Below are 27,822 nucleotides of genomic sequence, written 5' to 3' on the forward strand. Positions count from 1 at the left end.
AGTAGTGAAACGCATTGGCAATGGGGATGAACAGAAACTAAAAGCTAAATATCTGTATATTATAATACACTTTATGCTATGAGTGATTAGAAAAAATATATAAATTAAAAAATTCAAATAGTGTATACTTCAGTAGGATCAATGAGGAATCAATCATTTGAAGTTTAAGATACTCAATGGCAGTCTGAAGATCCATGAAGACTGGAGTTTCACTTTCTGGCACAACAAGGAATGTGCATTATGTATTGAGATTTTCCTATTAGAAGACTATTTCAAGATTGTGTATTAAGCAATATAGCACACAACTAGTACATATGTAATCACTAAGTAATTAATCTAATCTTCCATATGTGATTCGCACAAACCTATACAAACTCAAGGCGACAGATCAAAGAGGAAGTGGGAAATTAGAGGGGGGACATGAGTCGTGTTCCCTCTAAGCTGAGCAGGTGTCCTCCAGCTGCATTGCTACCACTAGGGGGTGGAATATTTTCAGTCGCTAAGGACAGGTATGTTCCCTGGAGTCCTGCAGAACTTGCATGTCCCTCACAATTGAAAAATGTGACAGTAAAACAGCACCCTCTATTGGTGAGACTGTGGGTGGAGGACTCCTGCTCAGCTTAGAGGGAACAGTGGTTACATGACTAATTATCACACAATATATGATTCCTGATAAGTAGAAGCAGCAAATCTTATGATTAGCTTGGCATTAACCAAGAGTCCCAAACGAACCTAATCCAACCAAAACAAGAATCTATCCTAACCCAGCAAGACTAAGAGAAAATTCCTGCCTCACCTTTGCTCACCCTGATAATAGAATAATCTTTAGGCTACAAGCATACAGCGAACCTTAAGACAGTCCTGAAGTTGGAGATTCCTCGTTCAGTCAGCACAAGGTCACTTCTCTCCGGTAACAGCCAATTCAAATGATTGCCAGTCCTTCATGGTACAGTCTCCAAAAGAACAGTTCCTGATTTTCTAGCTCAGCCGAGATCAAGGACACACAAGGGAAATTATTTCTGATCAGTTCTTATAGTCCTCTGTACAGTGCAAAGGAGCCACACAACTATGGGTCCAAGCTTCCCCAAACCCAAAATTGGTCCTCTGTGGGTCACCTGTGCACACCCGAAGAATGTGTGTGCTATCCAGAGTTGGACAATCAGCACCAGACTAGCTTGGTCTTTTTAGTCACACAGAGGAATAATGAATAGTGTTCTTGTGAAAGGTCCTCTGTAGACAGCAAGATGTGCCAAGATGATAACACAAGGGCACTGTTCATAGCCATAGATGAGAAACTAGCTCTACTCCACATTCACATGGAAATGGACTTCCAGAGATGGTAAATGTCCTTGGCTGTACACATACAGATCTTGTAAACATATCTAGAATTCTTCAGGATAGCAAAGATAGTTCTTAGCCTAAGTTTCAGGCCTGCAGTTTTCCAATAGGTAAAGGAGGAATCACCCCTACAACACAACCTAGTAAATACATTAATAGATATTATCTTTATATAATACCAATTGCAGAAAAGATACTGTTTAATGTCAACTCATATTTTTCTTTGCCTAAAGATGTTAAACAAATATAAAATGCTACTTTTTACTTACTGTTGTTCTTTATTTGAACAAAGCATTATGGAAACCCTTAAAATGGAAGGAAAAATGATAAATGGCCTTCATAATCTTGGAATCAAAGATAATGATCTCAGCAAATTTATCAGATTACAAGTCCATCCTGTGGATGATAATTATGCATTAGACATTCGTCATGATTCAATAATTGTAAGTATTTAAAGTTGATTATATATATATCTTCTATATATTGGGGTAACTGTTCACAGGTTATCACCATCTTTTTCTAATTTTAGTAGCCTACGTTGTATTTTTCTTATACTGTGTGTGTGTGTGTGTATATATGTATGTATATATATATATATATATATATAAAAGACTAGTGACACATATAACATAACATGGGTAAATTCTATGCCATTTTAACATTATTAATAAAATCTTTAACATTCCTGAACAGCTGGGCTGGGAGAAGAATTAGGTTGCAACAAGGACATTTTAGTTCCAAAAAGCATTTAAGAACAAAATGGAAAATGCTTATAATGGGGAAACATTGAATAAACATCTGCTTTCAAGACTATTTACATATGTTTTACGCTCTTTCATGGTATTGGAGAAAAGGTTGGCACTGCAAGGTTTTTCTCAAAATAAGAATGGCTTGACATTAATTAATCTTCTATGAAGGCACCATATTTCCTTTTTCAGTTTGCTAACTATATGCACTTTTAGTGGAAGACAATTAACAAAGAATTTACAGTGATAAATGACATATGTCTTTTTAATTGGGAAAGAATTAGAAATGAAAAGAACCTGAGGAGATGCTAAATTGCCTTATTAAAATGTATACTAAAACTGATAGCATTTGAATGGATTTTAATTGCTTGTTTACTATGATATCATTTATAGCATACCCTCAGGCAATGAGGGAGGAAGAAATTTTACATCATGTTTATTACTTTCATCCAGTGAGGGAAGTCTTTGCACTTTTTTTTTTTTTTTTGTAGTTATCAACTTCAGTACACAGTTATGCTCATTACAGCTAATGTAAAAATACTTTATATTTTATTAAGGACTGTTTTGGTTTTCCCCTTGTATCTTTTTAAATATTTAATTCATCATAATTCCTAAGAATAACCTTACATACGAAGTTTGTTGCTCCAACATTTTGGCTGAACTGTGTGCTATCCTAGTCACTTTTGCTTTGGTTTCAAGCAGCTTTTTTTTCCACGGCTCTCCACATATCTTTTGCTATCCTAGTCTACCAGGACAAGATATTAAAGCTTTTAAACAAGTGTTAAACAAGTTAAAGCTTTTAAACATTTTCTCTGATATCCCTAAAAAAAAATCCTAATAAAGACTAAAAGTTATGTTTCTCTGTTTTTAAATATTTTAATTTTGACCCAGTTTGTTTTATGTCAGTTCTTTTTCTATATTCACTCATGGAGGGGCATAATCAAAACAAATGTCTAAGTCTGTTTTGGGCTTAGGGCACTAGTTGCCCATAGTCAGCAGCGTTCAAAGTCCATTCTAAAAAAGTATGTCCACTTTTGGGTTTTAAAAAAAAAAATCATCTACTTCTACGTCCAGCCGTTTGATCGTCCAGACCACTAGTATGTCTATCTTTATACTACATTCTTGTCCAAAAAATTGTCCATGTCCCAAACGCCTAGAACAAGACCTTTTGGACATGGGAGGGGCCAGCAAAGGGATGGACTGGTCACCCAGACATGGCAACAGAGTAACGGGGCACCTTACAGGGCACTGCTCTGAACTTCACAAAAAGGGTGCCAGATAAACATCTCACCACAACTCCCTTGCAGGTCATGGTGAGCCCCCCAAAACCTACCATACTCACCTGTCTACAACCCCAATAGCCCTTATGGCTGCAGGTTCCACCTATATGGCAGTACGGTAGGGTTTTGGCTTTTTTTTTTTTGAACTCTCATTTATCACCATGAATGCAGTAGTTAATGGCTTAAGGGCCTGAATCCTCTTCTCTATGGTTCACTAGCCCACCCCTCAGATTACTTAAGCCACTTCTTTGCAGCTCTACTAGGCTTTCCTATGCCAGGTGTTGATGTTCTGGAGGCAGGTATGTATGTTTTTATTCCAATTTTTATGGCGATGTGGGGGGTCATTGATCACGGGGAGTGTGTGGGGGTCTGAACTTTGTATCTGCAGTGGTTATCTGGTCACTTTGGATACCTTCTGGGCACTTATACCTGTTTTTAGATCACCTAAGTCACAACGTATAAGTTCCATCAAGGCAGCAATGTCAAGCTTTCGATATCCCTGCAGTAAGACTAAGTCTAGGTCGACCCACATCCTACCCTAACCACTCCTTCAGAAACACCCTTTTCAGCTTGAGGCACACAGCGGGATTCAGAAGCCTAAAAAGTCTCTGGATATGTTTAAAATCCCATTTCAATTATCGGCATTTGGACAACATGTATTTTAGGTTATCCAAGTGCCGATTTGGGTGTGTATTTCTGTTTTAATTATGAGCCCCATAGTGTCAGTTATCCCAGGACAAGCAGGCAGCCTAGTCTCGCATATGACGTCATCCACGTAGCCCGGATGCGGACAGCCTCGCAAGCCTATTTGCTTGTAGAAAACTTCAGAAGTTTCGAGTCAGCCGCACCGCACATGCGTGAGTGCCTTCCCGCCCAGCACAGGGCAAGTCTCCTCAGTTCTCAGTTTTCCGCGGAGCCGAGAAGTCTGTACTTTGACGTTCTGCGCTGAACTTCGTTCGCTTCGTGCCTTCTCTCACCGTGGTTTGTGTTCTTTTTAGTCGTGAATCGCTGTTACTTATTTCTTTTATTTTAATTTTTTTTTTTAAAAAGGCTTTATTTTATTTTTCTTCGTCGACTGACTGGCGGGGCAGGCTGCTCGGCTGCAGCCTGTGGGCTTCGACTTCGCAGCGGCTATCTTCCCTCCTATGTCCCGGCCAATAACGGGCTTCAAGAAGTGTAGCCAGTGCCAGCATGCGATTTCTCTCACGGACCCACACTGCTGGTGCCTTGGGCCTGACCATAGTCCTAAGTCATGCGAGTGCTGTGCTACTCTTCAACCTTGAGCCTTTAAACGTTGTTGGGTTTTAGTGGAAAAACTATTCAGGATGGACTCTTCAGTGACACCCTCGACCTCGAGTGCTGCCTTGGTCCCACTTTCCACTGAGGGTCCTGCTTCCACATCACCGATCTTGATTCTCATCACCGTCCTCGTTTGGATTGTCTTTAGCCTCGAGTACACCTGCTTTATCTTCCCCTGAGCTCTCCTCAGGTCAGATACCTAAGCAGAAAGTTCCAGCGGTGGTCCTTAAGTTCTCTAAGACCTCCAAGTCGAAGCACATCTCCACTGCCACCTTGGAGCCTATAGCCTTAGCAAGTGGTCCAGTTTCAGACGCGGATCCACATTTGCAGGCTTCTCTCCAGACCATGTTGGAACAGCAGTTTGTTCAATTACTGAGCAAATATGGCTCTGCCTCGACAATGCCTCCTGTAATCCAGCCTGGGCAATCAGCAGTCTCCCGTGAGGTCGAGTCCCTGCTTGTGCCTCGAGCTGAAGCTTCACACTATGTAAGGAGCAGAGTCTTTGCGAGTGTCTGGTCTGGCATCTACACACTCGATGCAAGGAGTAGATTCTTTGCGAGTGTCTCGACAGGAATTCTCACACTCCATACAAGGAGCAGAGTCTTTGGGAGTGCTTCGAAATTTCTCGATACAAACCACTGAGTTTCGATCTACTGCTTCTAGCCCTATTCATTCATCAGCAGCATTGCTTGTTTCCATACATAGGGCAAAGTCTCGATCCTACTTGAGACCTGCTTCCAGACACCACTCTCGTCGATCGAGGCATTCATCGAGGTGCAGGTCTTCTTCCAAAGAGCAGCCTTCCTCTTCTAGGCCTCATTCCAGACCTTCCAGCTCTTCGAGGCCTCCAACTCCTCGATCGAGGTCACTGCTTCCAGACCCTGAGGAATCATCTACTTCCATTCCCTCCTCCAAGTCTCCATATTCTTTGGATTGCCACTTCTCTAGAGAGGCGTTGCCATCGTTCTCCACTCGAGATGCCTTGAGGTCATCGAGCCCCTCTCGAGGCAGGGCCTTGGAGGATCATCTGTCTTTCTCTTCCTTCCTTTGTCAGATGACTGATGACCTGGAAATTAAATTAGATGCAGGTTCTAAATACTCTAAGGAGTATCTAGAAGAAATGCATCTGCCTCAACTTCCTGCAGGGTCACTTAAGCTCCCTCTTAACCGGCTTTTGTCTCAAACTTTCAAACGATGTTGTTCAAGGCAAGTTGGACTCAAGGTATAGAACTCTACATTGTAAAGGGTTTGAGAATTCAGTTATCCCATCAATCCCTCCTTGTGGAGTCCTCGTTGAAAAGAGCCCATCCTTCCAGGGTCTATGCTGCAGTTCTCCTGGAAGAGAGGGTAAGAATATGGACAAGTTTGGACGTCGTCTTTATCAAAATGCTATGATGTCCTCCAAAATCCTCAACTACAATTTTGTCTTCATTACTTATGTCAAGTTCCTCATTGATAGTCTTCCATGTTTTCTGAAGAACCTGGATCAACATAGGCATTTTGAGTTCTAGGAAGTCACTGCTACTCTGTCATAACTCAGATTACATCTTCTCCAGTTATCTTATGATGCCTTTGAACTGTCTGCTAGGGCCACTGTTTTCTCTGTAGCGATGCACCGCTTGGCCTGGCTTCGCACCATTGACAATCTTCAGGACCGTCTGACTAACATTCCTTGCGACAGCAATGACCTCTTTGATGAATCCATAGAGGCTGCCACTAAGAAATTGTCTGAACATGAAAGGCCAAAGCCAGCTCCTGCAAAATTTTCACGCCCTCCTCCAATTTTCCAGAGGTGTTATACTCCAAGGGTGGCTTCTTACACTCAACTGCCTCCCAAGAAACCACAGCAGCAGAAGCAACAGAAACCTCAGCCTTTTTGACTGTTTAAAACAGAGCATAACCTCCATCGTTCTGCCTCTGTCCTCCCTTCCCCCCATAGACGGTCGTTTCCATCATTTTTATCATCAATGGGAAACCATTACATTTGACCTCTGGGTGCTGTCAATAATCAGGGAAGGATACTCTTTTCATTTCACTCAGATTCCACCAGTTTCCTCCAAGAGAGTATCCTTCCAATCTATCTCAGATCGCCCTTCTTCTTCAGGAAGCTCGGGCTCTGCTTCATCTCCATGCCATCAAAGTAGTTCCTCTGGAACAGCAGAGCAGGGGTTTTTACTCCCGTTACGTCCTAGTTCTGAAGAAGACAGGCGATCTGTGACCCATTCTGGATCTCAGGACTCTCAACAAATTTTTAGTCAAAGAAAAATTTTGCATGTTATCCCTGGCATCCCTTTACCCCCCTTCTAGATCAGAATGATTGGTTATGTTCTCTACATCTCAAGGAGGCTTATACTCGCATCCCCATTCATCCAACCTCCCGTCAGTACCTCAGATTTCAGGTGGGGAATCTGCATTACCAATACAGAGTGCTACCATTTGGCCTGGCTTCATCTCCAAGAGTGTTCTCCTGGTGGTGGTAGCAGCAACTCTAAGGAACCATGGTCTTCAGGTGTTTCCTTACCTAGACAACTGGCTCATCAAAGATTCAACATCTCAGGGGTTATTGTGGCGACCCAACGGACTACGTGGTTCCTACAAATCAACTTTCCCAAATCCCAACTTCAGTCCTCTCAGAATATACAGTTCATCGGAGCTGTTCTGAACACTATCATTTCAGAGCATTCCTTCCTCAACAATATCTGGATGCTCTTCTTCAACTCTGTCATGCAGTGTCTTCCCGTTCTTCAATCTCAGCGAGACACATGATGGTCCTCCTAGGTCACATGGCCTCCAAAGTGCACGTGACTCCTTTTGCCGGACTTCACCTCAGAATTCCTCGGTGGACCCTGGCATCTCAGTGGATGCAGGCTTGCGAACCATTCTCTCGACACATTACAGTCACTCCTTCATTGAGACAGTCTCTCCGCTGGTGAATGCTCTCTTCCAATCTCTCCAGAGGCTTGCTGTTTCAAACGCTCCCTCATCAGAAGGTCCTCATGATAGATTCCTCGACCTACGCTTGGAGGGGCTCATCTCAATGGTCTCCGTACTCAAGGCCACTGGTCCAGCACGGATCATCAGTGTCACATCAGTCTGTTGGAACTCAGAGCAATCTTCAATGCCTCAAAGCTTTTCAACATGTTCTTCACGACCAGGTAGTCCTCATTCGGACAGACAACCAATTTGCCATGTACTATGTCAACAAACAGGGAAGGACGGGATCTCTCTCCCTTTGTCAAGAAGCTCTGAAGGTTTGGGATTGGGCAATCCTGCACAACACCTTCCTGAAAGCTGTCCACATCCAAGGGGCAAAAAACTGTTTGGCGGACAAATTGAGTCATCTTCTGCAACCTTATGAATGGACATTCAATTCCTTGCCTCTTCATCACATTTTTTCGCAATGGGAAACTCAAATAGATCTCTTTGCATCTCCCCACAACCACAAACTGCCTCGGTTCTGCTCCAGAATATATTCTCCTCATAGCCTCGAGGCAGATGCTTTTCTACTGGAATGGACAAATTTTTTTCTATATGCGTTCCCTCCATTCCCTCTCATTCTCAAGACTCTTGTCAAGTTGAAGAATGATCATGCCACCATGATTCTGATAGCTCCTCAGTGGCCAAGACAACCTTGGTACTCCCTTCTACTTCAACTCAGCAACAGGGTGCCATACCTTCTACCAGTTTTTCTGTCTCTGCTTACACAGAGTCAAGGTTCTCTGCTTCATCCCAACCTGCAGTCTCTGCACCTGACAGCTTGGTACCTCTCGACATAACTCCTCTTCAGTTTGTTTGTTTTTTTTTAAATATCATGTTTATTAAGACAAGAAACAAAGGGACAGCCACCGCCGTCTACAATACAAAGGTAATACTGGTACACAAGAAAACATAGCAGCGATCATGTAGTGCTAGGCATCGTAACATTGTGCAGAGGCATAAGCACGCAGAGGCATGGGATTGCAGTTTGAGTTGATGTAACGCACTCCCACTGAGAACTTAGAACTAGCTGTGAGAGAGAGCAGTACGCCTCCCAGCGCCTCTCGTCTATATTTCTAATTAAGAGAAACCTCAACATCTTGGATCCCCAAACGATCCATTGCATCCTCTGATCATTCACACCCCAGACAAATCAAACAACCGCCAATCACTCCCCATTCATCTCAACAAACACACAGACTCACATACTCACACTCACTATTCAAATACACACGGCAAGAGCATAGTGGTATGCAAAGTGCAAAAACTCAAATATTCATAAGCTCCGTCACTCGAACCTGTGGCAGAACAAACAAAGGAACAATATACAAGATAGAAAAGATATAAAAGATATAAGAAAAAAAAATAAAATAAAAGAAGCGTAAACATGAACATCCAGTGCATGGGCCAAACCTACAAAGTATCTAGGCGACCAGGGTTAAGGTCGTCCTCCAGAATGAGCAATAAAGTTTCCAGTGAGCCTGGGGTCGGTAGGCATAAGTGTCCAGTTCAAAGCTTGCTTGCAAGTGCATCCGGGACATTCACATATTATATGTCGGTACCTCCTCAGCTGTCCAGTATTTCAGGATGAGTTGTTTGCCCACAAGGATCGCGTGCAGCAGGTACTTATGAGCGGGAAAGTCCATGCCCTGCTGTTGGAAATCAGTAACATCTCCCATCAACAGTGCAATAGGTACTCCTCTTCAGTTTTCTCAACCTGTAAGAGACATTTTAGAGGCCTCTAGAAAGCCTACCACTAGTCAATGCTACCACTATAAATGAACTAGATTTTCTACGTCATGCATCTCTCATGATAAAGAGCCTCAAGATTTTTCCTTATCTTCTGTTCTAGATTATTTTTTGCATTCATCCACCTCTGGCCTCGTCTACATCAATCTGAGTCCATCTTGGTGCAATTGCTGCTTTCCACCAGCCTATTGAAGGGAAACACCTCTCTGCTTATCTGGTGGTTTCCAAATTTATGAAAGAACTTTTCAATGTCAAACCTCCTCTCAAACCGCCTCCAGTGGTTTGGGATCTCAATGTTGTTCTTTCTCAATTGATGAAGCCTCCATTTGAACCAATGTCTAGGGCTCATCTGAAGTATCTCACTTGAAAAGTGGTGTTTCTCATTGCCCTCACATCTGCTTGAAGAGTCAGTGAGCTGCAAGCGTTAGTTGCTGATCCACCTTTCACAGTTTTCCATCATGACAAAGTTGTCCTCCGTATTTATCCTAAATTCTTACCTGAAGTGGTTTCAGAATTTCAACTCTACCAATCTATTGTACTTCCAGTATTTTTTCCAAGACCTCATTCTCATCCTGGAGAATCAGCTCTTCATACTCTGGACTGTAAATGTGCTTTGGCCTTCCGCTTGGAACGCACCAAACCACACAGAACTGCTCCTCAACTATTTGTCTCCGATCCAAACAAGTTGGGACATCCAATCTCTAAGCGTACCATCTCCAACTGGATGTCTGCTTGTATCTCTTTCTGCTATGCCCAGGCTGGACTGCATTTACAGAGTCTAATCACAGCCCATAAAGTCAGAGCCATGGCGGCTTCAGTAGTTTTCCTCAGATCCACTCCTATTGAGGAAATTTGTAAAACTGCCACCTGGTCCACGGTTCATACTTTCACCTCTCATTATTGTCTGGATGTTTTCTCAACAAAGAGAGGTGCATTATTCTCTCAACTTAATGAATGATACCTTTCTGCTGTTTAAAGCTTTAATATTAATTTCACAATTTTGGTGGTGGCTTTTGTAGTTTTATATCTGATTTTCCCATTTTTAGAATATTTTTAACTGATTTCATATTATATATAAAGTTTGTGGGAACAACGTTGCCCCATGTTCATTGATTATCTGACTCAAGTGCTATAAGTAACAGTAACAATGTGAACTCAGTCAACCAATTACTTAGGTGTGAAAGAATAGAAAGATTACAGTTTAAACTGATAACTCAACATGCCACAGTATATCTATTCACAATAAAATAACATCACTTTTAATACTGTGTACAGAAAAGCCCAAAGGGTTTATTTTCATTCACCATAAACTTGATTCAGAATCCAGGTTTTCTTCATTTTCCTATAATGGAAATAATTCATTTCCTTCCTAAGGCCCAGGTAGAGTTGATTGCATAAAGCAGGTTGAAGATAGTGAAAGGCACAGTGTCTTGTAGTCAGCTGAACTGCGCTTTTTGGCAGAGGTTCCAATAACTCTTGATGTGAAGAAAAAGGTATACAAACTAGTATATGCTCATTAATTCAACCAACTAAATAAATTGGCAACACTATACACAACTTAATATATTGTATATACAAAAGTTTAAGATGGAATCTGACCTTGAAAAGAAGTTGTTGAAGAGAACACTTAAGATAAAGGGGTGCACATCAGGGAAGCCGGGAGAAGTTACCATTTCTGCCATTGACACTTTTTGGAATGTTGGGCAACTCACTTTATCTCCCATGTCCTCAAGTTTTTTTTCTTAGATTATAAGATCTTTTGAGGAAGGAACTTACTCTTGAATATTTATCACCAATGTACACTGTTGCATACAACCAGTACATCTATAAAAATAATGATATAAAATGTATAGGGGGTGATATGATCCTATTTCTTTCTATCAATAATCATTTGGGCTATACTTCATACTTACAGTAGCCTTCTAAAATTTGTTTGTGGCAATCACTGACAGAATGAATTGTAGTAGTGTGACTTAACTGTAATCCTAGAATGAGCAATTTTTAATTTGATTTACATGTTCCAAATGATTGGTGAATTTGTCATGCTACAGTATTATTAGAATTTCTAACTGTAACTGAAGTCTAATATGCATAGAAAATTGGTTATCTAAATAACACCCCAAAAGTATCTTTTTGTCATTTTTGTTTCCAGTATATATTGACAGCTGACAGAAAATTACTGTTTGAACAATTTAAGCTTACATGCATGCTTAAATCTGTTTATCATAGTTGATATATTTTGACAAGCTGACTCTTGTAAACATACACTATTTATAATCCTCTATAATAAAACCCTAAGCGCGCATGCGCACTTATGCCATGATCCCTAACAGTGTGATTTGTGACTCTGTGGCCGTGTTTGGCTTGCGGCGCGTGTGGCGGCTTGTGGTGCGTGCGGCAGTGAGAGCAATGGCAGGAGGTGTCCGAGGTGCTGCGAGGCGTCTGGCTGCTACTGCTGCACAGGAAGTGGAGGGGGAGAGGGAAAAGGGGCTGCTTTAGGGGGAGGGGTGTGCTGGGGGACAGGCAGCAATCTTGGTTTGCTCGGGGGCCAGAGAGAGATAGGTAGGAGGCCAGGGAGATAGACAGAGAGACAAACAGAAAAAAGTGGAGGGGGTGAGGGAAAAGGGGCTGCTTAGGGGGAGGGTTGTGCTGGGTGCCAGGCAGCAATCTTGGTTTGGTCGGGGGGCCAGAGAGAGATAGGCAGGGGGCCAGGAAGAGAGACAGACAGAAAGACAGACAGACAGCCAGCGGCCAAAGAGAGAGAAACAAAGAAAAAAAGACAGACAGCGGCCAAGGAAAGAGAGAGAGAGACAGGAAGTGGCCAAGGAGAGAGAGAGAGAAAGAAAGAAAGACAGTCAGTGGCTAAAGAGACAGAGAGACAGAAATAAAGACAGACGCATCTATTCTAGCACCCGTTAATTTAACGGGCTTAAAGACTAGAATAAGAATAAAAATGTGTTATTATGGAGTGAAGGATTAGCTTAATGGTTAGTGCAGCAACCTGGGAAACTGGGCTTAAGTCCTCCTTTTGACTCTGGGGAAGTCATCAACCCTCTGTTGCCCAAGGTACAAGTGTCTGTATATAATGCTTTCATTGTAACCACAGAAAAAAAAATTCAGCTACCTGCAAGTGTGTTTGAGTTGCAGGTGGACAGAAGTACTATGTCATCAATCCTTTCAAGGATTACATGTTTTTAAAAATAAGGTTCTCTGTTTATGTACCATTTCATCCTGGACCCCTGAGGAAGGAGTGTTTTCCAAAACACGGACCGTGTTGGGTATTATGTACTCGTATAAGAGAACCATTTTGTTTCTGGAATGCTACATTGTATTTCTTCCAATAAAGACTAGACTACCTTGTACATCGTATCTGCAGTTTTCTCCTTGTTTTGGCTGGTACAGAACACCACAGCAAGACTGAGATTCTATAAGTCAAATTATGATCATGTCACACCGCTGCTTTTGGAGCTACACTGACTCCCAATAAAAGAACAGATCGTATTCAAGCTATGCTGTTTAGTATTTAAGACCATTTATGGAGACCCCCTGACTGTTTCCCTAGATTTACTGAGCTATTATGTAGATCCATTGAACATAGCAAATCTGAATGCTTGATCCTATCATTTTCATCTCAAAAAGGCGTAAAAAATATGGGGTTCTCATTGCAAATCATTTAACTATTAGAATGTAAAACCCTGGAACTCACTTCTATAGAGATTCATGTTACTTCTGTATATACTGTGTCCCAGTGCAATAAGTGAGACATTCTAGACCAGGGATCTCAAAGTCCCTCCTTGAGGGCCGCAATCCAGTCGGGTTTTCAGGATTTTCCCAATGAATATGCATTGAAAGCAGTGCATATACATAGATCTCATGCATATACAAGAAATAAAATTATTATTATTATTATCATATTCATTGCGGAAATCTTGAAAACCCGATTGGATTGCCGCCCTCAAGGAGAGACTTTGAGACCCCTGTTCTAGATCATAGGGTTATTTCCCTTTACTCGCATGGGTTGCAGAAGAGAACTATAAGTTTTCCTCTCTGCCTCTAGGGTACATCACAGGCTAGCTTAGCTCCTCCCATCAGTTTTTCTCTTCTGCATGTGGGTTGTACTGTATTAGTTCTGCTTTCTCCAATTTATTATTTTTAATTTGACGTAGTTTCGATCCCTTTCGCGGTTCTTTCACATTCTATGAACATTTTGAAGTGTTGCCCGCTTGAAAATTCACAGAGTTCGGTCTGTAGCTGACAGATCCCTTTAGGGTACCTGTCAGCTGGTCTGCTAGTCTTCCTTGGATTTCAGGGCCGTTCCTGACCTAATCTCACTCCCTGTTAAGCAGGGGGTCAAGTGCAATATATTCCACACACTTAGGGGGCTCAGCAGTGTTCCGTAAGGTGCAGGCTGCGTTTTCGTGCCTCCGCCCATCTCTGTGTTTAGGCAGTGGTCTGCAGGGGTGGAGGCATAGTCAGACATTGGAGTCTGTCCGGCAACCCGAAGATGGGCTTGAGGACAGCTTTTCCATAAGTGTGGCAGTGAATTATAACTGTGGCTCTTAATTGGGGCTAGAGCAGGGGTGTCAAAGTCCCTCCTCGAAGGCCGAAATCCAGTCAAGTTTTCAGGATTTCCTCAATGAAACTGCATGAGATCCATTAGCATAGAATGAAAGCAGTGCATGCAAATAGATCTCATGCATATTAATTGGAGAAATCCTGAAAACTCGACTGGATTGCGGCCCTTGAGGAGGGACTTTGACACCCCTAGGCTAGAGAGCTGCTGCAGTTTCTGTGACCATCGTTTGTGAGTAAGAGGAGCTGAAAGGCTCCAACAATGATTTCTAAAACTTAATTTTGAGGGGTTTTGAGTGTTTTGTATTAATCCTCTATATTCTACCACCTGAAAAATCCTATTTTGGTAATTTTTTAAGTTCAGGAAGTACCGTTTTTGGGTCAAATTCAGGTCCGGCAGCCACCTTGGATTTTCAGCTATCTTTTTTTCAACTTCTCCCTACTTATTTAAAATTCGAAGTTTTGCCAGGAAAACTGCTGGAATGGGGTCCTGAGGGTTTTCTAGTTTGGATTCATGCCAAATTTGAGCAAATGTGCCACTTTATGAGCGTTTTTGCGCCATGTGGCTTGGGGGGGGGTAATTACTGGTTCAGCCTCCCCTTCACAGAAGCAGATATTACATGCTCAACTAGCCTGTCGGGACAGCTGTTTTTGCTTTCGGGGCTTGATTCTGCGGCAGTGACCAGCCACGAGACGGACGCTCCGCAGCCTGAAATGCACAAGTTTCAGTCATCTAAGGGTGACTCTTTGCTCTAGGATCCAGATACCTTCTCAGGGTGTGTGAGATTTTTGTGCTCTGAGTTTCCAGCCGAGGATCCGGCTGCTGGCTGTTCTGTCATCCATTCACAGTTTCTGCTGGATGTTTCCTCCTCAGGGAGTTCAGCGTCTGCGCCAGCTCTGTCTGTTCCTTCTTCACAGCCAGTTCAGGGAGTGCTAGCGGTGAATCCAGTCATCGAGGAGTATTTGGTTGCAAGGCTGCACTGCTTGGATTGGTGGATCCGGATTTGAATGCTGGATCCACGTATCCCTTAAAGGCTCCAGATCTTGGTGGTGTTCAGACACTGGTATTCTTGTTTAACTTTGCAGCGCTGCTCAGTCTTTGCAGGGCTTGAGCTTGAATGCTAAGCCTCCTCCTTCTATTTCTGTTACTGCTGTTCCCTGGCTTTGCAGCATTCGCTTGCAGTCTTGAGTCCTTTCCGTGGCATCTGGATATCAATCTCATAGTTATGGAACAGTTTGACTCTACAGATGGGCTTTTTTGGAATATTAGCGCTATCTCCCACCGGTATCCTCTGGCGCATGAGTGACAGCAGCTGTTGCGGCGGCCCTAGGTGATTCCAGGGGCGCTCAGGTGTCCCGACTCATGTCACTGCCTAATGACAGTTTTTGACTATGCTAATTTAGGAGTTAAAGCTGCTGTGGTGATATCCTTTGTGCCGCGCCTGCCTAGCTTGCTACGTATATTAGAGACTGAGGCGGTAGAACCTCCTCCTTAGCTTCTGATGGCTGGGATAAGAACATAAGAAGTTGCCTCCGATGGGGCAGACCAGAGGTCCATCCTGCCCAGTGGTCCGCTCTCGCGGCGGCCCATCAGGCCTAATTGCCTGAACAGTGTCCCTGACTAATTTTGTAACTGCCTCTAATCCTATCCCTAATACCTACCTCTACTTCTATCTGTACCCCTCAATCCCTTTGTCCTCCAGGTACCTGTCCAGACCCTCTTTGAAACCCTGTAGCGTGCTCCTGCTTATCACATCCTCCGGTAGCGCGTTCCATGTATCCACCACCCTCTGAGTGAAGAAGAACTTCCTGGCGTTTGTTCTAAACCTTTCCCCTTTCAATTTCTGTGAGTGCCCCCTTGTACTTGTGGTTCCCCATAATTTGAAAAATCTGTCCCTGTCTACTCTTTCTATGCCCTTCATGATCTTGAAGGTTTCTATCATGTCTCCTCTAAGTCTCCGCTTTTCCAGGGAGAAAAGCCCCAGCTTCTTCAGTCTGTCATTATATGAGAGGTCTTCCATACCCTTTATTAGCTTAGTTGCTCTTCTCTGGACTCTCTCAAGTACCGCCATGTCCTTCTTGAGGTACGGCGACCAGTACTGGACACAGTACTCCAGGTGCGGGCGCACCATTGCACGATACAGTGGCAGGATGACTTCCTTCGTCCTGGTCGTGATACCCTTCTTAATGTTGCCCAACATTCTGTTTGCCTTCCTTGAGGCTGTGGCGCACTGCGCCGACGCCTTCAATGATGTGTCTACCATCACTCCCAGGTCTCTTTCAAGGTTACTCACCCCTAGCGGTAATCCCCCCATATTGTAAGTGAATATTGGGTTCTTTTTCCCTACATGCATGACCTTGCATTTCCCTATGTTGAAGCTCATTTGCCACTTTTTGGCCCACTCTTCCAGCGCTGTCAGATCTTTTTGGAGATTTTTGCAGTCCTCCTTGCTTTCAACCCTGCTGTATAATTTGGTGTCATCCGCAAATTTAATAACCTCACATTTTGTTCCTGCTTCCAGGTCGTTAATGTATATATTGAACAGGAGCGGTCCCAGCACCGACCCCTGCGGAACTCCGCTCGTGACCCATTGCCAGTCTGAGTAATGGCCCTTTATTCCAACCCTCTGTTTCCTGTCCGCCAGCCAGTTTTTGATCCATCGGTGGACCTCCCCTTGCACCCCGTGGTTCCATAGCTTCCTTAGTAGTCTTTCATGTGGTACCTTATCGAAGGCTTTTTGGAAGTCAAAGTAAATGATGGTTGTATGACCTTTTGAGAGGGCTTGCTTCAGAGTCACTGTATTCTATGTCAGCCTGCCGAATGCTTTGGGCTCGGCAGTAGGCTGCTGATATGTCCTCCATGGCAACTCTAGCCTGGCTTCCTTTCATGGGCAGTTGTTGTTGTGCAATTGACTGGATGCCCTTAGGACCTCCAGTGATGGATCATCATCCGTAGGCACTGCCAGATGGTATGAGGCCCCCTCCCTTTTTGGGGGGCTCCCGAAGGATTTTTTGTGCCTATACACCACATCCTTCCTCATCGCTGAGATCTTTTCAGGGTTCCAGGGGTTGGTTTGCGAACTACATGCACTCTCAGCCTGCCTCTGCCTGACCTACCCGAAAGAAAAAAAAAATGAAGCCAGGGAGCTGAGGACCCCTGTATGGATAGGGGGTCAGATCTTGGAGTGTCTACAGGCCTGGATGCATATTGCAGCAGATCAATGGGTCTTTGATTTTCTTTGGTCAGGCTACAAGCTGGCATTTACCCAACCTCTGTTAGATTGGTTTGTGTCTTCTCTTGCCAGGACACCGGACGCAGCACTCTAGTCCAGGCTACTGTTCAGCGTTTCTTGGATATTCGAGCGATAGAGCCAGTGCCAAGTGCCCTTTCGAGCTCAGGCAGATACCGTATTTTCACGCATATAACACGCGCTTTATACATGATTTTACAAACCGAGCATAACCATGCGCTTTATATGCGTGAGCGCGTTGTACAATTTTTTTTTTTAAATCGTTTCCCCCCCCCGACGTCCGATTCATCCCCCAGCCCTGAAAGCCTGATGCCCCACCCTGAAGGACCGCTCGCACCCCCACCCTGAAGGACCGCTCGCACCCCCCCCAACGTCCGATTCATCCCCCAGCCCCCCCCCCTCCCCCCACACGGAGAAGCAGCCGTTGGTTCTCGATGCCAGTGAGCCCTGCTGCTTCCTCTGCCGGCGGTCCCGCCCCTTCTCTGAGCCCTGCGCTGCTTCCTCTGCCGCGGTCCCACCCTTTCTCTGACGTCAGGAATTAAGTGTCAACTTATAATGGTTTTTGGACATTTTTATTTTTAATTGTCTAATTGCTGATTTGTTAAACCATCTTTCTGGACATCTTGCAAGGTGTTCTAGCTGCTGTGCATCCAAAGCTGCAGGAGGCATGTTATGGGTAGGTTTTGGGAGTGCTTAGACTTGGACGTCCTACATCTATAATTGAACCTTTCTCAAGATGTCCTGGATGGAACTTAGATGTTCTGAGCTAGACCTGTTTTAAAATCATCTTAAGTGTCAAAAGGTACCCAAACTGACCAAATGACCACGGGACAGATTAAGTAATGACCTGTCCACCCCACCCCAGTGGTCACTAACCCTTCCCACCCCTCAAAAAAAAATATAAATGAAACAGTACATACCTGTCTCTAGAACAGCAGCATCTGGTATGGGAGAAGTTGGTAGAGCACCACACAGGTGTCTTAAGTAGCTTGGTGGATGGCCTAATGAAATCCAAAGAAACAAGGCAAACAACCCCATGACAATTGTAGTAAAGAAAAAGTGGGGAAGGAACTGTACACGTCAACTCAATTTTATCTCAGGTTGACGTACACAGTTCCTTTCCCACTTTTTCTTTGCCAGATGGGCTAATGAGTCATAGAGAGGAGGACCCAGGCCCATAAGCCCTTCTAACAAGTACATTTATGGTAGAAAGTGTGAGCCCAACAAAACCCAGCAAAATCCTGCTTTACTGCTATATAGGTGCCACCTGCAGCCATAAAAGGGCTATTGGGGTGTTAGGTGGGGGTATAGTAGGTTTTGGTGAAATCATCTTCACCTTTTACTTCAACCCATTGGATATTGTAAGGTTGTTTGTTTTTTGTTTGTTTGGGGTTTTTTGGTTTTTTTTTTTTAATCATACCACCAAACAGACTTTCATTGATCCTGTTTGCTGGCAGCAAATCCCTTGGACCGATCACTACCTTGGTGAGTTTTCACTCCCTATTTTTATGTCCCATATTCCGACACAATTTTTGCATTAAAAAACGGTCACTTTTAGAAAGAAACTATGCCCAGAATCCTTCTGGTCCCAAGTTTTAGCTTCCCTCCCTTGTTCCCCTAGAGCAGGGGTGTCCAACCTTTTTGCTTCCCTGGGCCGCATTGGCCCCAAAAAAATGTTTCTGGGGCTGCGCAAACGCTGCAGCAAGACAGAGGAGGGAGCTGGCAAGATGGTAAACACCCGGGGGCAGCAGAGGAAAACACTGCATCGCCCTCGACCGGGGCCGCACAAAATACTTCACGAGGCCGCAGGTTGGACATCCCTGCCCTAGAGAATATCCTATCGATGTGATCTGGCCTAAGTGGAGTTTTTCTACAGAACTTGTCTATCATTCTTCAGTGCCAGTCATTACTAAAACCATTTCTTATGTTCGGAATGCACCATGGTTTTCACCTTCCCATAGAGTTTTCAAACAAAATTGTAGGAAGTTAGAAAAGAAATGGAAAAAATCTATCTCAGACCTGGACAAATTAAACTGAAGAAGTGCAATTAGAATATATAATTTCAAACTCAGAAAAGTGAGGAAAACTTACTATAGTTGTAAAATAGCTAAGTCTGATAACCAGAGTGGGTACCCTTTTTAAATTCTGGCGTTCTTTGACTAACTGTGATTCCAAATCTGACCATTCCTCATCTCGCTCTGCTGATACTCTAGCTTGTTTTTCTCAAGATAAAATCTCTCTTATCAGTCAATATTTTCCCGCAGGCGAAATTGAGTATCTCCCTACATATTTCAAAAATTCTATAGAGGAGATACCAGTTGATTGCTACAGGTATTCCTTTAATCCAGTATCTGAACTTCAAGGTTCTAGACTGTGAAAAGATGAGAAAATGTAAATGTTCACTGGACCCTTTTTCGTCATATCTATTTCTTAATATTTCTTCTCAAGCTATAACATGGTTAACCACTTTACTGAATTTTTCCTTGGAAAATGGATACTTCTCACAATCCATGGGACACATAACACTTAGCCCTCTTCTTAAAAAAAGTAGATTTAGATCCTACTATCCCTTCTCACTACCGACCAATTGCTAATATTACATTACATTAGGGATTTCTATTCTGCCATTACCTTATGGTTCAAGGCGACTAGAAGTATTTAGGGAGTAGTTTGTGCATTTCTTAGAGTTGTTGAGGATTACATCTAAGTTGACATGATATTAGAAGTTCATATGTAGTAGTTGTAGGTGATGCAAGTGTTAGTTCGGTTTTATGTGTTTTATGAATAGAAGGGTTTTTATTTCTTTTTTGAAGGTTTTGTAGTCTGTGGTCATGGTCAATGGGTTGTAGAGTTGTGGGTCGAGTTTTGCAGCTTGAGTGACTAGGAGGTTGTCGTACAGTTTTTTTTTTCTTTTGAAGTTTTTGGTTGGAGGGTGTGTGAATGGTGTGTGGGTTCTCCTATGTCTGGTTGAGGTGGATTGAACTAGTCGATTGTTCCAATAGGCTGGGCTGTCTCAGTTTATTGCTTTAAATAATAGGCAGTAAAATTTGAAGTGTATTCTCGCTTGTATTGGGAGCCAGTGTGAGTCTTGGTATGCCTCTGTGATGTGGTCATATTTCTTCAGTGAGTAGACCAGTCTTAGGGCTGTGTTTTGTATTGTTTGAATTGTTTAATCATGGTTGCTGTGCATTAGAGATATAATATGTTGCAGTAGTCTATTAGACCAAGGATTAGGGGTTGTACCTTTGTTAGCAAAAATGTTAGAATCAATTGTAGCTGGTCAACTTACTATTTGGAGAAATTTTCATTACTTCAGCCATTTCAACGTGGGTTTCGCTCTAATTTTAGTACTGAAACCTTATTGATCTCTCTCTCCTCAAAAATTCAACAAATATGTCTTCAAAATAAATGTTCTATTCTACTTCAGTTTGATTTATCTACAGTGTTCAATGTAGTACCGTATTTTCACGCATATAACGCGCGTGTTATACGCGTTTTTACCTACCGCGCATACCCCTCGCGCGTTATACGCGTGAGCGCGGTATACAAAAATTTTTTTACATAGTTCCCACCCCGCCCGACGCCTGATTCACCCCCCCCAGCAGGACCCGCTCGCACCCCCACCCCGAACGACCGCTCGCACGCGCTCCCACGCGCACCCGCATCCACGATCGGAGCAAGAGGGAGCCCAAGCCCTCTTGCCCGGCCGACTCCCCAACTCCCCGACAATATCGGGCCAGGAGGGAGCCCAAACCCTCCTGGCCACGGCGACCCCCTACCCCCACCCCGCACTACATTATGGGCAGGAGGGATCCCAGGAGAGTCGGGGCAGTGCACGGAAAGTCAGGGCGGGTGAACGGAGAGTCGGGACAGCGCACGGAGAGGCGGGGCAGTGCACGGAAAGTCAGGGAGGGTGAACGGATAGTCTGGACAGCGCACGGAGAGTCGGGGAGGGCGAAAGGAGAGTCGGGGTGGCCAGAGGAGAGTCGGGGCGGGCGAAAGGACAGTCGGGCAGCATGCGCGGTATACCCGTGAGCGCGTTATACAAAAGTTTTTGTACATAAAATCGTGGTTTCTGCGCACTATACCCGTGTGCGCGTTTTACACGGGTGCGCGTTATCTGCGTGAAAATACGGTACATCATGACATTCTACTTCAGTTACTTTGAGATATTGCCAGGTTGTTTTGGATTGGTTTTCTAAATTTCTTTTGTATCGTTCCTATTCAGTGAATATTGAAGGCGATAGCTCCAATTCCTAGCAGCCTCCCTGTCAGGTTCCCGAGGGCTCTCCACTCTCTCCAATTTTATTCAATCTCTATATGACCACATTGAATACCTTTAAGCTGTCAGCTTGGGAAACGCTATTCATTTACGCGGATTTCATTTATACTGATTGAAATTGATTCAGATATTACCAATCTAGTTTCCAAAGTAAATCTCTGCATTTCCAAACTTCAAGCCTGGGCTCTTTTCTGTCCGGATGAAGCTTAATACAACTAAAACTGTCTTCCTCCTACTGTAGCTCTGGTATCTGGGTCCTCTTTACAGATTGAGTTCTCTGCTAAGATATTGGGAGTCCTTTTTGATTCCTCTCTCACCTTTAAGGACCAAATAAATTCCTTGGTCAAGAAATGCTTTTTAGTTTACGAATGCTGAGGAAGGTTAGACATCTTTTCCATCACTGACATTTTTCTGTCTTGGTCCAATCAATTATACTATCTCGTCTTGATTACTGTAACACTATCTACCTCGGCATCACAAAAACCTGTCTCCAAAATTACAATTAATTCAGAATACTGCTGCGAAGCTGATCTTTGGAAAAAGCAAATTTGACCATGTGACCCCTTTGCTCCAAAGTCTCCATTGGCTCCCGGTTTATTTTAGAATTCAATTTAAATGTGCTTGTATTTCTTTCAAAATTCTACATGGTATCTTTATTCCCTTTATTCCTTTATTTTGGAATGTTTACAGATTTTCCTTTGCAAGAGGCATCCAACAATTCAAACTCTCCCTTCCTTCTAGAAAAGGGATCAAAGGAGTCAAGATCTTCAGTCAATCTTTGGTCTTCAAATTCTCTCAACTTTGGAATGATCTCCCCTTTATTTTGAGGAGCTCCAGTTCATTTCAATCTTTCCAAACTACTCTATTTGCTAAACATTTTGAAAATTAATTCTCTTGAAACTTTGCTATTACCTTTTCCATTTATCATTGTAAATTTTTCTGTTTTTTTATTTAACTGCTGTAAACCGAGTCGAGCTTTCTTAGAATGATGATTCGGTATATAAAGTTAAGCTTTAGTTTAGTTTAATCACCAGAAATTGTAAGGGGGTTATGGTGAGATGTACTTTGAATGAAGTTCATAGCAGGCATGTCTTTGTGGCCAGTCTATTACAATGCTGGCCCCTCCCATGTTCAAAAGTTCTAGTTTTGGACATTTTCAATTTGGACTTTTCTGTAGTTGAAAATGGCAAATAAAGTTAGAGTTCTAAAGTTGGACATCCTGGTAGCCGAGATGTCCAAGTAGATGATTTTTGTGAAAATTTTTGGACATCCAGCGGTTTTGAAAATGGATGTTGCTCCACCCCAACTTTGGATGTCTTGCGAGAAACATCCAAGTTAGACTTGGGTGTCCTTTTTGAAAATGGCCCTCCATGGCAGTATATCAAATCCCATCCCCTTTAAAAAATATATATTTTTGATATCACACATATAGGAATTGGCTCTCTACAATATGTTTATAAGAGAGGTCTGATCTCTGAAATTTTTTCAACGTGCAGAATTTTAAAAAGGTCATTTCTAGTTCTGGAAGATAGAAGTATTTTTATTGGCCTGATTAACATAAGAACATAAGAATTGCCATCTCTGGATCAGACCCTGGGTCCATCAAGTCTGGTGATCCGCACACACCGAGGCCCCGCCAGATGTACCCTGGCATAGTTTTAGTCCCCATATCACTGTATGCTTCTCAAGGGAGATGTGCATCTAATTTACCCTTACCCGTATCACTCTATGCCACTCTTAAGGAGATGCGCATCTAGTTTACCCTTAAATCCTAGAACGGTGGATACTGCAATTACTTCCTCTGGGAGAGCATTCCAGGTGTCCACCACTCACTGCGTGAAACAGAACTTCCTGATATTCGTCCTAGACCTGTCCCCCCTTAGTTTCGGTCTATGTCCACTTGTCCATGTCACATTGGACATTGTAAATAACTGCTTTCCCTGCTCCATTTTGTCGAATCCTTTCAGTATTTTGAAAGTCTCGATCAGATCCCCTCGCAGTCTCCTCTTCTCAAGGGAGAACAACCCAAGTCGTTCCTCATAGTCCAGGTTCTCCATACCTTTCACTAGCTTCGTTGCTCGTCTCTGCACCCTCTCTAGCATAAGCTAAATACATTTGATTTGTTCTGATATGAAAGCCTTTGGGTGATACTTCTAACCGATGTTTCACTGTCTTTTAAAATTATTATCAGATAACACTCTTGCCTAATAATAATTTTTGAGTAAGCTGAAATGTCCTGTCACAAGACAGCTAAGGAGCCCCTAGGGCTCAGACAGATGTTAATCACATCCATAGCTACCAGCCATGGGTTGTTGGTTTGTTTGTTTTTTTTTTATGGGGGGGGGTTGTTGTTTGGGTTTTTTTTTTGGGGGGGGGTTGTGCTGAAGGAGCAATAGCAAAAGTTAATTACATTGGATTCTGGGGTTGTTTTGCGATTGTAATTGAAAATGGCCCCATGCCATCTTAAAAAAAAAATGCAAATACAGATTTGATATTGTACATCTTGGAAAGGCAGACATGTTTTTTTACAAGGCATTTCAGCATGGAATACCTTAGTAACACAGCTTAGGGGTCCTTTTATTAAAGTACAATAAGCTTTGCACATACCACACATTTAATGCAAAAATTAGCATGCGGTAAGAGCAGAGGCTATACAGTAAATGCAGGGGGCTTGAGCATCTGTCCTGTATTTATGGAAAGGCACCACATGCAGTGTGAGATAGTATTTTTTTTTTTAATTTTTTTACCACATGTAATACAGTGCAGACCCAGACAACAAATGCTACACTGTGCCATGGTGCACCCTACCTCTTTTACATCCTCAACCCGCATATTGGAATCCTTCCACCACATACAATCTGACCCCGACATAAGCTGACTGGACTCTCGTGACAAGATCTGCTCTTCTCTCCCCCCCCCCCCCCCTACTCATCAACTTCTCTGACCCCTCTTAATCAAGTTTCCCAATACTTCCATCAAACAACTTGACGTACAATCAAATTTCCTGATCTTCCAAATAAAGCCTCGCCCTCTGAATGAAAGAAAATCCCTGCCCCTGCAACATAAATCCAGTTCCCTATTGCCCAAGCCGTCCCTACATCTATCATGCAGAAAACATCACATTAGGTGTTTAATAAGAACCCTTCTTTAAGTTTAGACAGGAGAGTACAGTTTTAATTACTGTATTAATAAAGAATACATTAAGTATATCATGTCTTATAGCTTTTGGTTAATATTTTCACTAACTGTCTTTCTGGATTTTTTTTTCTAGTGGGTCAATAACCTAGAAATGGATCCCATATACAGTTCTTGGCCATTCAGTTGCCAAGAACTGCTGAGGCCTGCATTCCCTGGAGTTGTTCGCCAGATTAAACGTAATTTTTTTAACTTGGTAAGTTCTTCTTTACATGTGAGTTGTGTAACTGAATAAGTCACTAAGCATCACGTTAAAATACTGGTGGCTGGTACTTATCTATAGTGGATTACAAAAAAGTACCAGAAAATATTAAATTGGTGGATCAGATTGACATCTGAGGTTTTTCAATGTGTATGCCTACAATTAGGATTTCAGTGGTACCAGAGTATATGCTATAAACATGGAAAAGAGACATAATTTTAAGATGTTTGTCAAAAATCAAAACAAATTGCTGCTCAGTAGCCGTAGTGCATTAGTTTAGATAATATTAAGGGCCTCTTCTATCAAACTGCGCTAGCAGTTTTTAGCGCAGATAGCCGCGCTGAATGGCCCGCGCTGCTCCCACGCTCATAGGAACTCTAAGAGCGTCGGGAGCAGCACGGGCCATTTAGCGCAGCTCACCACGCTACAAACTGCTAGCACGGATAGAAGAGGCCCTAAGTTGATTATTATAATGTACTGAACAACTCTGTATGTTTGTTGAAGCATTTCACTATTGTGGAAGTAATCAGAACTGTTCCATTGGTCATTTAAAAAGCATAAAGTGTATGAATGTACTATACAATATTGGTGTAATAGTCCTTGATATATTATGTTCATTCTCCATATGTCTAGTTTTGCTTAGTATTAATAATTTGACAATATAAATCCCAGCAGACAAAACTGGAAAAAAAAGTCTTTTTGTCAGGAAAGGCTTGTAGGGCAGAAACATTGTATAGTGTGAATTTACAAATGCAACCTAAATAAGACACCTATAGTATTGTTTTGTATTTTACTGTAATATGAAGGGCATTTTAGAAACATTGCCACTTGTGTAAATAGTAGATCTCATACATATGTAAATGGAGATTTCAAATTCCACTATTGTTACACATGAGATCCAAGCTACACAGAAATTTCAAACAGCAAGCCTTGGACAGGACAAATAAAATACACATATATGGGAAATATTTCACCATCTGCTTTTAATACATAAGGTGAAGAAGCAGCACCTCACAGACATAAAGATCATGAAGCAACATAAGTATTCTTCATCAAAACATGGCCATATGGGATCATTAGAGCCATCAATTTGGATACTGCAGTAAAATATAGTTTCTGTTTGGAACTGTGGTGGTCTTAGATTTATTCCCTGGGCCATCTCTGCTTTGTTTCATGATCATGAACCTGCTGCAAAAGTGCTTATTTCAGCCAGGGCTTTACACAAGGGATTAAGCAAATAATTCTCCTGTTTATGTCTATCTTCAAAATATAATTGCAGTCTTAATGCTTAATTGGTGACACATTAATGTATAGATATGTAAAATGAATCAGCTACACATGGAAACAGAACTACTTACAAGTGGAAGCTGCAAAATTACCTTTTTATGGAAATTTGAGTTTGTACTACTCATTTATATCATTTTGTTTATAAAATGGCTGCTCCCATTGTGCATGCTGGGAAATGCAGGTGATCAATAGAGTTTCTTGTAAAATAAAAGGAGAATTGAGCATGTCTCGATCTTGCTATTTCAATTTCAGTCTCAATCATCTATGTATATAGTTTTTCTGTTCTACATCTTATTGTCTAAATATAAGAAAATATCTGCTGAGAACTAGTTATTCAATGGGTAATGAGATAAGCATAAAACATAATTAGTTGCTGCTATGAAAACCAAAACTTGACAGTGATTAATGGTGTGGAATAAATAAGCAGAAAAACCCACCATCTGCTTTAATCAAAGAACAGATTTTGCAAATTTTACAAGAAATATTGTGCTTTACTCAATTCATATCACTGGGAAGTAAAGTCACGCTAACCTTCTGGCATATTAGCCATTGAATATCTTCAGTGTATTAGAATGCCAGAAGAAATTGCTGCATTTATTTATTTACTTACTTATCACCTCTATGAAGAGAATCACCCAAGGCAGTGTGCAGCAAGTACAGTTCAACATAAAACTTACAATTTTGTTAACAGCATAACTAGTAAAAAGATCAAATATAAACAAAAACAATGAGTGAAGTAAAATTTGCAAATTGAAACTTTAATAATAGGACTAATGTGAAACAGTTTCAAAAGTATACAGTGGAACCTTGATTTACGAGCATAATTCGTTCCAGAAGCTTGCTCGTAAACCAAATTTCTCGTATATCAAAGCAAGTTTCCCTATAGGAAGTAAGGGAAATTCGCTTGATTGGTTCCACCCCCGGTGCTCATATAATCATGCCTCTTGCACGTGAACTCTCCCTGGTAAGTGTACTTTTCTAATCTACTTCTCATCCTCACCCTATGACACTAGCTCCCATGCAATTTTGACCATGCCACTATTGTCTCAAAAACCTGACTAGTCTTAGCAATCTAGGTCATGGAAAATCTCCCAGATCCATGATAAATCTTATTGTCCACTAAGAAAGAAACTGATGTCTTCCCCCCCCCTTACGACTTCTGTGCACCACCACCTCCTCTTAATACTGACTTTTCCCAATGTCAATCCCTCTTTTCACTCCAAACCACTTAACCCTTACCACCACATTACGAACTATTTGAATTCAACACCTCACCCTACCTTCTGTCCACCACTCTTCTGAGCCCTACAGCTTCAACACTTTCTCCCTCTCATCCAGCCATTCCCACTCTTCCTGTGTGCATCTTGACCACAGTGCCCCCTTCCCCCCCCTGCAACATGCCTCTCCCACACTCATCTGTATTCTCTTATTCCTTCTCTTGCTCTCCACCAGGACATCAAGTCCAAACCCTTAACCTACTCATGTGGGTAACCAATCTCATTTCTGTTCCTCTCTGCCTTTCCCATGAGTTCTGTGGAGTACTTATTCTGTCTCCAACAAGCTTACTTTCATCCATGACCTATTTATCTCTTGAACTCTTTACCTGCTGGCACTAACCGAGACCTGGATCTGTCCTGAAGACTCT

At 42.5% G+C, this 27,822-nt stretch overlaps 1 protein-coding gene across 2 annotated transcripts in view; it reads left to right on the plus strand.

The window, feature by feature from the left end:
• The window catches only part of UGGT2 (UDP-glucose glycoprotein glucosyltransferase 2), a 448,230-nt gene that overhangs the window by 162,145 nt on the left and 258,263 nt on the right, over positions 1 to 27,822 (plus strand). For both annotated transcript variants that reach the window (XM_033949012.1, XM_033949013.1), the window contains exons 12-13: positions 1,631 to 1,781; positions 24,765 to 24,884. In XM_033949012.1, the coding sequence (XP_033804903.1) occupies positions 1,631 to 1,781; positions 24,765 to 24,884 (271 nt within the window). The remainder of the gene's footprint in view (positions 1 to 1,630; positions 1,782 to 24,764; positions 24,885 to 27,822) is intronic.

The sequence above is a fragment of the Geotrypetes seraphini genome, chromosome 6 (genome assembly GCF_902459505.1).
Source record: "Geotrypetes seraphini chromosome 6, aGeoSer1.1, whole genome shotgun sequence".
Classification (NCBI taxonomy): domain Eukaryota; kingdom Metazoa; phylum Chordata; class Amphibia; order Gymnophiona; family Dermophiidae; genus Geotrypetes; species Geotrypetes seraphini.